At 44.9% G+C, this 11,512-nt stretch overlaps 3 protein-coding genes across 3 annotated transcripts; 2 read left to right on the plus strand and 1 right to left on the minus strand.

The window, feature by feature from the left end:
- Positions 1-492: 492 nt before the first annotated feature.
- On the plus strand, positions 493-811 carry CCR75_001276 (uncharacterized protein; the record flags this gene model as incomplete). Its single annotated transcript, XM_067959380.1, has 2 exons — positions 493-592; positions 729-811. 2 exons carry the CDS (start codon positions 493-495, stop codon positions 809-811), a joined length of 183 nt encoding a protein of 60 aa, XP_067819201.1.
- A 769-nt stretch (positions 812-1,580) lies between these two features.
- Positions 1,581-4,943, plus strand: CCR75_001277 (uncharacterized protein; the record flags this gene model as incomplete). The annotated part of the gene is made up of 1 exon (XM_067959381.1): positions 1,581-4,943. One exon carries the CDS (start codon positions 1,581-1,583, stop codon positions 4,941-4,943), a length of 3,363 nt encoding a protein of 1,120 aa, XP_067819200.1.
- A 1,836-nt stretch (positions 4,944-6,779) lies between these two features.
- CCR75_001278 (uncharacterized protein) lies at positions 6,780-7,770 on the minus strand (the record flags this gene model as incomplete). The annotated part of the gene is made up of 4 exons (XM_067959382.1): positions 6,780-6,821; positions 6,885-6,993; positions 7,048-7,161; positions 7,691-7,770. The coding sequence occupies 4 exons, from the start codon at positions 7,768-7,770 to the stop codon at positions 6,780-6,782; spliced, it is 345 nt and encodes a 114-aa protein (XP_067819203.1).
- Between the last annotated feature and the right edge of the window lie 3,742 nt (positions 7,771-11,512).

Genomic DNA, 11,512 nt, shown 5'->3' on the forward strand with positions numbered 1-11,512 from the left:
ACATACACAAGGGTTAGTCACAAATGTGAACCACACCCGAGTGCTGGGTCTAATTACTTAAATTTAGTAATTGCCCACTTAAGTACACCAAGTGTACGTAATGGGGACTGTGTAACATTAGGGCAATTTTAGCCCGTTACATAGGAAGCTTCTGTGACGGGTTAAAATTGCCCTATGTTACACAATCCCCGTTAAGTACATTTTGTGTTCTTAAGGGGATAATAAATTACTTGAGTAAAGTAATTAGACTAGGCGTCGCACATCATCCCATTATATAGGCTCGGCACCAACGATTCCTAGCCGACTTTTGCCATCGTGAGAAGTACGCAACGACAACGGTATTCGTCAATATGTCCTAGTTAGCTTCGTTTAACTTATATTTGTCGCCATGAGCCAGACAGAAACACGATAAATAATCTCATTTTAGTTTGGGATTAATCACATGGCTAACAATTTCGTTCATGTAGCCGCCAACGGTATCGCCTTACCGCAATGACAATCAAATGTGCGACATCTGCTTTTCCATGCCTTCGTCCTGCGTTTGTGTGGCAATGTGGCACCATGTGGCCAACCGTTGCAAGACTTGAAACACGTGCGCTTGTATAATCCAATTCGTTCCTAATAGATATTTCACGTGAACATTCGTGCGCTTATTAACAAGTGAAAGTCATTGTACGAGTTAGTGAGCGTTTTAAGTCTCAACAGCTTTTTTCTATTTCTTTTTGTAGTCTATCGGTCACTCTTATCAAAGCACAGATCACTTCCAGTGCAGGCGGTTGAGATGAGTCGCGCGATTGTTGGATTTACGTAAAGCTTACAAACAGTGCCCCAAGATTTCCTGTTTGTCGCGCTCGCCCGTCTCGGTTTTTCTCTTCGGCCTTTGTTTCGATGATCCGCAAATTCTACGTCGGCACAACAGCACAATTCGTTGTCAACGAACGCTTTCACCTTATCACGCGGACATGATATGGAAATCAGCTGTTAATTATGACATCCTTTTAAGCGCGACTACGCACGCAAGAGTCATGATCGCATTAAAGACGTGTCCCACACTCGTAAATCCAAAGGGTTCGAATGTGTATAAGTATCGATTTTGTCGAGACAAAAGATAGCTAGTTCTTCCGTAATGGCCAAATCTGGACGTTTGCGATATGAACAGCTGGCAAGGCAGAAGGGTGTACCACGGATGTCCCAGGGAGCCTTTTTGTTTTTAAGAAAAACAGTTTAAAACTATTTTAAAGCCCACAATCTTCTTGCCTTTCGTGCAGACATGCGCCAGCTTCCTTTTCACAACCGCCCCCCCCTCGTGCCTGCACTTTCCTCTGGCCATACGTCATGGCGACAAGGAAGAAACTGTCGGTCGGATAACAATTACGAGCAACAAGACAGCGACATGACCCGAGGTCCTCAACTCGACAGTAAACGTCCTTTCTGAAGTCTTTTCGACCAATCGCTTGCCTTTCTGCGTTACAATTGCGCGACACACGAAGGCCGCCTCGTGACTTCCCTCACTCTTCGACATCCCATAAGGCCTTGCGAGCATAACTAAGGACAAGTTTGCAACTGGTCATTTGAACTACATGCTTGAGTTTCCTTTGCACGATGGTTTTTTCCCGCAGATTGCGTTAAGTCGAGAGGAATTGGAATATTACAAACGATTGGGTAAGGAACGCGTCACGCAACTTGTGCGGATCATTGAGGACGCCGACTGCGCTTATAAGTGGAATAACCTAGATAGACCGACATCTCGCGGCGGGCAACGATCGCGACGTTCGCGTCTGAGTCTTGAAGCCAAGGATGAGCCGTTTGCGTTCTGTCAGCAAGCCAATTTCTTAGATATTCAGCCCACTCGTAAGGCAACACATGCATCTACGTTGCTCAAGGCCAGCGTCCAGCTCGTTAATACAAAAGTGGACGAGATCTTACGAGCAGTAGCAAAAGTCAAGACGAAAGATTTTCGCAATGTCATGCGCTACATGTACGGTGACGCGTTTGTGGACGGACGGACGTTGTTTACCTTTCCGAAACATTCGGGACACACAGACAATACAACCACATTCCCACGACCTTCCCGCCCGTCGTCATCGTATCGAGCAATCAAGTGGCATGCGTTGAAAACCCAGCGGACCCGTCATCATCAAGCGGAAAAGATTGTCGATTTTTGTTATTTAGAGTACGCAGGAAAGCGGAAACTTCATCCGGGTTCGAGCGTCGTGGGCTTTTGTATCCAAGAATCCATTTCGAGGGACCGGGAAGTACCAACGTTAGAAAACTTTGGCATCGCACGGGGGTATTTATCACGTATGGGTTATATTATATCACAAACCCATCACGCCAATACATTCCAAGTGACATTAATTTGTCAAATTGATGGCGATTTGGACCCAAGGGTGCGCCATGTCCTTGAAAACTTGATGAAAAATACCGTTGGCGCCGTGGCTCGGATCCCTGGACTCGTGGCACGCCAGCGCGTGAGTAGTTTGCGGTTTGTCGAGCAATGGCAATGGGTTCCAAACGCCGATCGAAAGGCCTGTGCCGTCTGTTTGCGTGGTTTTTATTTTCGTCGAAAACACCATTGTCGCACATGTGGTGAAGTCGTGTGCTCGTCCTGTGCCATGCTCCAGGAATTAGAAGAACCAATCTTTGATATCACTCACTTACGCGTGTGTTCGGCCTGTATGACAAGTGCTGGGAATCGACCGCACTCCAAAGTGTCGGTAATCGGAAGTGCTACTGGAACAGGCGAAAACCCCGTATCATCGACGTCAAACGACGACACCGAGTCGTATCTTCAAGGTCTCCGTAGTCCACAGCAGAATTTTTACGACAATACATTGTTTCACGTACGGGAATCCCGTGATCGTGATCGTCGACAGAGTGCTTTATCTCGAGAAATCCTCGAAGCGACAAATGTCGAGCAAAACGTCGTGGCTTCACCACGTGGTAGAAAGAAGAGTGTATCGTCTCGGACCCAGGACAAGCTGTTGGCGTTAACGCACGTTGTCAATCATATTCGTCAAGTTCGAGATACCATCAATTTGACCATGTCCGAGGCAGCTGAGAAAGAACACGTGGCCGAGGTGGAAGAGAAGGAGTTTAATGACATGTATAGTGAAATCACGAGCATTCGAGATGCGCTTGAAAGTTCCGTGTCGAACTTTGACACGGCAATGGCGCATGCGACTACAATGGTGCCTGCAATGTACTATTCGAGTCCCCGTGCTCGCAGTCCCGATTCTGGAGACACGACGGGGCCCACACAGGACGAAGAAATGACGTCGGATCAATTGAATTCAGTCGCTCGGATTACATTTGCTGCTGCACGGGCAACGAGACAAGCTGGACAAGCTTTTTTAGCCGTAGGAGAGCGTCCGTATGATATGGATACACAAGAGATTGATAAAGACGAGAGCGATCGAGGTGTGTCCGAACGATCTAGCTCCGTTGCAAGTGATCCAACTGCGTACGATAGTGACGAGAGCTCTTCTTACAATCAAGATCCGTACTCGGCTTCTAATTACGAGAAACTCATGGCGATTTATCAACCCGAGTACGTGAATTCGGAATATGAAGACGAAGAGAATCGACCACTTGGCCACAAATTTACTGACTCGGTGCGTCGCGTTGCTGAGATTCATGAGCTTGAAAAAAAGATTTACGATTTGCAGCAAAGCTTACAAGCAGCTCAGCAGAAACTCTCGATGATTGATAGTAACGAACCGAATGCGAAAGCCCCCCAGCGACTCCATACAGTCCGAGAACGCTCGGAAATTGAGAGCGTTTATGAAATCTTTGGCGAACGGGACGAAGATGAACGACCGATCTTGAATGGTGCTGCATTATCCGTCTCGTCCGGCTCAAAAGCAATGTCTTTGGCCTCGGATAGGACCTTTTCAAGTGAGTTGACCACGCAAGATCTCGTGTCGGAGCTTCGTGACGTCATGGCCTCTAGTGAGATGCCTGTCGGTGCTTTTCGGACGTCTTTCACGAGGTCCTTGTCCCCTCCATCACCTCGAATGAAGACAAAAAGTTGGACGAATTCCTCTTCATCCCCAGTATCTCCTTCGTTAAGACAGTACAAGATTGTTGATTGTCTTGTTATGCCCGGCCAACTCGCTAGTAATTTGCACGAAAGTCTACAAGACACTAAGAAAAGCGTAGGATCGGGCCATTATCGACCATCGGACTTGCAGCCTTTAGGTACGACTGGCTCGACGTACGGAGACGATGAAGACTACGCGTCCGTGTCGTCTAAGGGAGACAGTGACGAGGACTTGTCGAATGATACGTGTCTGTTTCAAACACACTTCGAGTCCTTTTCTATGGAAAAGGATCAAGGCGCGTTGTTGCAGAAGCGAAAGACCTTCGAAGCAAATCCTTCACGTTTGGATTCGCCGTTATTACGATTTTCTCCTTCTACAGACAAGGAGGAACGGGACGAAGTGCGTGAACGCTTGGCTGGACTTGTCCGTCCTCGTAGCGCATCCGCTCCGTTTCAGTCGAGTCAAAGGAGTACTACGTCGTCAGATGACATCTTGCCCAAAGCTTCGAGGAGTGACGACGCAGCTCGCCGTGTACCGACAGCTTATCACGTCGAGGAAATTGTACGTGAAATCCGAGCATCTCTTTTACGCTGTCGTTGGGAATGTCCGTCGGAGACGGAACGAGTACGAAAACTGATGTCAATATCCAAGGTCTTGCGATCACTTCATCGCGAGGGCGTGCGGTCCAAGTTTCGTTCATTGCAATACGATGACATTGGGTACTCAAAATTGCTGCAAACATCTCCGAGTATTATAAAGCTACTCAAACTTGCTGGGTACGTGTCTTTTAAAGAGAAGCTTACGATACGACAAGTCAAGCCGGACTATCTTGCTATGTTCCTGCGAGAGTTAGAGCAGGAAATGAACACTTTCGGCACCGATGAAGAACAAGTTGCATGACAAGTACCAACTTAATGAATTTAATCATGTGAAGTCAGGAATACTTTTGTAGTATAAATAGAGATTTTTGTCAACAATTTTATACAGCCTTTTCCAAATTATCTTTTTATTGGATATTTATTCCGTTAGATATAAAGCAAAATACCGCGGTCGTTTCGAAACATGTCCATTTCGTCTGCATTGCAAGTGCTGCTTAAAGTACATTTCTAGGCGCATTGTGTGTGCATAATATATCCATTCCAAGGAATAAATCGTTTATCACGGCAATGAATCGTCGCATTAGTGCAAAAGTTCGAGAAGAATCATGCGTAAAGACCCGGCAAAAGAAAATTCGTAGCGTTGCAAGACTAAATAAAAGTCAACAAGTTTTGATTGCTCAAGTAGCGAGGTAATTTAAATTTTCGGCTGAGATTGCTGCCGCTGCTATAAGCCCCTTTGGACTTAGATATTGATATAATCTGCTTAATTAACACTTCTATGCTATCTTGTCGTATCTCTTGCGGCTTTGTACGTTAAGGTGAGCGTGGAAAAAATGGCAATAATGCAAAGATAGTTACACTTGTTGATTCGCGGATGATTTTTCGACTAAAATCGTAATTACCCAGATCTTTCATGATGCGAAGATTAAAGCATCCACATTTCTTTTGAAGATATTTAGCTTATGAAGTCTACGCGTTCACCGAGGGCATAACTTGTTTTCACCAACATTTTCCTTCATCACATTCATTTTTGTTAACTTCCATGTAAGAGAACAATTTTTGTAAAAAGAGCATTCACGGTATCTTGGATGCCGCAAAGATCTTTAGCGCCTTAACTTTTTATTAAAGTCGTAAGAAGCATGACAATTTCGCGTAGCAAATAGAAACCAAAAGATGCTCTAAAATTTTGCTCAAAAGTGAAAAGCTCATAGTGAAAGTGAAGAAGTGGTTTTTGTGCCGCGATCGATAAACTAAAATTATACCAAATTTTGTACTCGCTCTATTCTGGACGGCATCCAGTCCGAAATGCTACTTGTAAGGTGCGAAAAGATAAGGAGTCTAGGAGGTTTGATGAAGTACAATGTGTTTTCTTAAGTCTATTTTTTTTTTTTTTTTTGAAAGCCTGACTGACTGACGGTCTGTGGGTCATCCATCTGATAAGCTGTACTTCTTGCTGTTCTTAATCTTTATCTGATCGTCCGCGCACAGAACATGCAGTAATATAGTTTAACTGGAAAAAGTGTTATTAATTGCAGCACTCAAATATGGAAGTAAAGATATATGGTGAGTAAAACGTCCAATACTAACCTATTGTACAATACTCTATTACAAATACCGTGTTTAATTTAATATTTGATACACTCAAAAAGCTGATTCCACTGAGCAAGCTGGGCGGGAATTGCACCTAGTGCCACTGAAACTATGGTGCAACCACGTCTATGCCTACCAAGTATCAATAAGCGAAGCTGATTCTATCTGTTGCGTGATCTGGCATTGGTGGATGAGATGACTTGCCACCTTCGGAACCACAATGCCGAAGTGTCTTTTTGTGCGTCAATAGCGGCTCATATCATTTCTTTAGTCGATTAATGAATCGTCGGTACTCCTTGAGCTTTAAACTCGTCTACACAGCGTCGCGACGTGGTCACGACGTCGTCAAATTTAATGGAAGGGAGGCGATTCGGTTACAATTTGGTCAAATAAGGTATTCCCGTCTCACGCCCCGTAAAATTGATTTATATTGTCGTATTGGAGGTATATAGGATTCAATTAGTTTTACCGAGTTTGTAAGAAAATAACAATTCCTCATTTAGCATTTGGAGCGCAATTGTTCGGATCTCTCGTCCCGCAAACCGCATTAATGGGCCCTGGCTTCTCCTTCACTCTGCTCATCATTACTCTGCTTACGTACTACAATGAGCTTTCAAGTGCGGCTGTATTGAGCTCAACGCATTCAACGTACACTGATATTGCTAGTAGCCGCAGCATCGTCCGTATCGCCCGTCGGTACCTTCGGGAGACCGCAGCTATGGAAGGACAGGAGCTGGAAAAGAATCTTGGTTTTGACCAGACTATCAAGAACGTGAAGAAGCCCTCACTTCCTCAGAAAGTCTATGAAAACGTACTCGAGTACCTTGGAAGAATGAATGGTAAATCGAAAAGAGATAAGTTTTTCGTCATCGCGACTCTCTTGCTGCTTCCGTTCGGCATCTTCTGCGTCTGTAATCGGTAGCTGTAACCTTTTAAAATAGCAAAGGTAGATAACTCAGAGAGCGTAATAAAGTCCGAGTTAATATTCATAGCTTCACAATGACTGCTCCAGTGCATTCTTAGCCCATTTCATATTTTTTTTCTTGCCGTTAACTCTCGTACTGTGCTCACATTCACACGCACTTTTTAGTAATTAGAAATACAATGACAAGAGCTATTTATGCACCTTCAGATATCATGACACCAATAGCGAATATTAAGTCGCAATCGCTCTCTTAAGAAATATAATTTATTAGGCTGGCGCTTTTTACGGCATTGTGTCTACAAACTGCCAATAAAAATGCACCTCCACCAAAGTTTGAATAGCTATTGAGTTTTTGACGCACGGAACTTTAACCAGTTAAATATTAAGTAGTATTTAGCAATTAATATTTGCCAAGATTGAGTCTTGGTTGCTCTCTCTGCATGTATCTCAAGTTGTACCACAATAAATAAACGTTAGCAAATAATCTCATAAAGAGATAGATAGATTCATGACCGCTGTCGCGCCAGGATCACCGGAGCCTGACGATTTGCACAGTTGCCAAAGCAACTCGAAAGAACTCGTGGAGAAGCTCGAGCTCCACGGATAGATCCATTTAAAACCATTTGGGGTACCCCCACGCAATTGGACCATACCGAGCTGATATTACAATATTTTTATATATTTGTTCTCCAAATACCGGAGAAACCTCTACCCACAATGCTGCCCGCTCTGGTCAGTCGTGCAGTCATATTCATGCCGTAACGGAGGTGGATGCCTTATCGATAAGGCAGCTTCCAGACTCGAATTTTGAGCCAATCTAGATACAAAGAGACGCCAATAATATAGCAACCATCCACGGTCTAAGTTTAGGCTTGGAATACTTCACGCCTCCTTGCCGCGACGGAGTGCAGCAGTTGTGCCCATTTCGTATCCCGTATTCACGGAAAACAAAACACTTCAGCCAACCGTCTTTTATAATTAATACACCGCTATTTAGTCATAATCTAAAAAAGAACAAGTCGTCCGAGAATAGGAAAGCACCCAGTTACTATCGTTCGACCGACTGCTAGCACTCATGCACTAGATAATCAAAGTGTGTCCACGACAGTAAAGTGCTTGATCAAAACCCTTCCGTGACGTAGTACGTTGCCTCGTTCCTAGACCTGACGACCATTCTGACGCATATGAAATCTCCCGTTTCCAATTCGAACTTCGCTGAAACTCCACCGTAACATATCTATTGATCGTTCCAGGCGCTGTCAGAGGAGCAAGTTGGAGAAATACTTTCAAGAGGTCACCACTTTATTGTTTAAGAAATCGTAAGCCGTGTTGTACTCACTAGTAAGCTGACATGACTGCGAAGTTTCTCGGAAAGGAGGTCAATTTGTTTACCATGCAACGTGGCTATCGATGTATGGTATACCAATGCACAAAGAAGTTGTTGGCTCATTGACGCGGGTCTCAGAGTATGAATACATCATCAACCGCATAGAATACATACCGGAGACGGCTCCAGTCTACTGAAGTGTCAACGAGAGTGGCAAGCCTAGAAAACCATTTAATGGACTGCACTCGTGATCCAGCGACCTAGACTTCGTGACGACTGCCTCCGTGGTCCTATCGTTTTATGTGCGAAGCTCAGCCAAAAGGGAATCCTAACAGCTCAAATACCTAATATTCGCTCCAATTGGACCTGAGTGTTCTCTTATCTAGAATAGTAAATTACAAATTGCATTTTGTCCTCGACGTTCAATTAATTTAATAAAACAAATAAGCATCTCGTTTCAACTAATTATTTTTTGCACAATACGTGGATGGATAACGATACCAAGACAAATGTAAGCCACAAAGTCCCAATTTTCAGTGCGCTCTTACAGACGCGTACTTGACACTGCATTATTAAATTAAAAATGGATAGAAATTATGAGCTCTTAGAATTCCTATACTCTTAGTGATGCTTGCAAGAAAAAGTTTAATTGCTCAAAAATTAAGAGGTTATTCGGTTAATTCTTGCCACTCAACAGAAAAAAGAAATACAGATCAGCCTATATTTAGTGGCTATTCAAGGTAAAAATATGTAGAAAACAAATTTGATGATTACTTTTGAGCACAAATTTTCAGAGAGCATTTCATCTTTAGACTTGCAATATGACGGGCACGGTGGTGGTAGTTGATAAACAGGATCTAAGACAGATGGAGGGCGTAGATACATCAGGTTTGAGTTTCTTAGTTGTATAATAAGATCCGAAACATAGTGGCTTAACCGTTGTCAGAGCATCGTGATGATGACAATCCCTGCGACCAACCGCACCTTTAACTAGTACTTGTAAGGGGCACCTTTCACTAGTACTGATCAGAAATTCTTAACCTTACACTGATTACAGTGTAGGTAAGGTGGCTCGAAACTTCACGTACACAAGAGTTGAGAGGAAGATGTCGAAGTAGCTATGTGTAGGCGGGCACGTCGTAATGCGGCCACGCTCTACTTAGACACACACCCTAGCACAGCGAGGAAGCGATTTAACCAGCTTCTCTTGCGTGCAGTGAGGTAGTTGTGGTGGGTGCGTTAGCGACCTCACCCAACGCACTAAGTACTCTAGTTTAGTATTGTCACGGGAGCGGTAATCCGGCTCCTCGTGCGCACTCACCAAGTAGGAGGTAGTTTTCAGACTGATTTATATTTAATCGTATTAAATATAAATATCTATTTTTACCAATCAAAATGTCATCTCTATAGATAACACCTAATATGTATAGCGAGGGTATCTTTCTAGATTCCTTGCGTAACGGATTACGCTAGCCGTCATCCCTCCTGATGTGAATGCACCTATGTGCATCACATACACAAGGGTTGGTTACAAATGTGAACCACACCCGAGTGCTGGGTCTAATTACTTAAATTAAGTAATTGACCATCCCCTTAAGTATACCAAGTGTACTTAACGGGGACTGTGTAACATTAGGGCAACTTTAGCCCGTTACACCATCTCCCTCTTTAAAAACGAATTTATGTTTTTAAATTTGTCAAAGAGGAGGGAGGAACTGCGAGCAGCTTTACACGCCGCTAGTTCACTCAATCACTCTAGCGCACGTGTTTCCATACACGGCGCAAAAGATGCAACCTAAAAGGGGCCACGTTGGTGGGTCGTCTGCGAAGACGCCCACTCAACCTCACACTAAGCGCACGCGCCGCGTTAATTCGCCGGCCGCGTCTAATGCCTTAGTCGAAACACCGACAGCCACTGCTGCTGTCGCGTTAACAGGGCTAAAGGATCCATCCCACTATAACAGTGAGGATGTTGATCCGTCGCTCATTGTCGGCTACAATGAGTCGACACCGTTGCCGTCACCTCATAGTAGTGATGCGGACAACGATCTGATTAGGAGTGATGATGGGGCATTATTGCCCATCCAAACTTCTCTCATGGCTCACAACATGGAGACAGCAGCATTTACGAATGCTGTCTCGTCGTCTGCGCTGAATAGCGCAGCGACAGATAATGAGAGCGCTGCCCATAAAGGCGCAGCCGCTTCTCCGTCGGGTATAACTACAACGCCTTGTGCTCAGTCCATAATCCATAATGGTTCTGACATAGAGGATTGGGTGGCTAAAGCTCCGCTGACGGCACGGGAACGTGCTCAGTCGGTGTCACAAGTCAGTCTTTAGAACGTGGCTATGTGACGGGTGACATACCAAAGATGCCCCCTCCATCTAAATGGCCTCGTTTAAACGGGCCAAGAGCTTCGCTCCTAGAGCGCGCTCTTATAGACGCACATAATTATTATGGCGTCTCTAAATCAAATAGGGCTCAAGTAAAAACGCTTTTGAGCGTATTTTTCCGATCCCGGTCGTGTTGCGTACAAATGAAACGCCCGACCAATACGAGGCGGAATTCCTGCGCCGCATTCATCCGCATTCCGATGCGATGAAACAGCGGTCGCAGCGAATTAATCTCGCCCGTTTGCGTGTGAAAGAAATCATGGGTGGTACTGTACCCCCTGTTTCTTCTCACTACGCTGCTTCTGCTAGTCCATTTGAGACTAGCGAAGTGGCCTCAGCTGGTGCTCCTTTTCATAGGCAGCAACCAAGCCGGGCACATCAATACGTAGGGTATCGATCGGTTCCCAAGAGTCAAAACTCTTCGGGTAACCTTTCCATTGGACGAGGATCTGGTACCCTTGCGTCACGGAGCGGTGGGCAAGCAACCTTCCAACAAGGAAGCGTTGATTCCCACCCGCATCCATTAGTGCCGGTGGCGCCCGATAGGAGCGGCGATCTCGCCCACCTAATCGCGGCTGCCTTACCTTCGTCCGTTCAGTCGCATGCTGCTGAACGACGTATTGCGGATCTCGAG

Source organism: Bremia lactucae, linkage group LG15 (genome assembly GCF_004359215.1).
Source record: "Bremia lactucae strain SF5 linkage group LG15, whole genome shotgun sequence".
Classification (NCBI taxonomy): Eukaryota; Oomycota; class Peronosporomycetes; order Peronosporales; family Peronosporaceae; genus Bremia; species Bremia lactucae.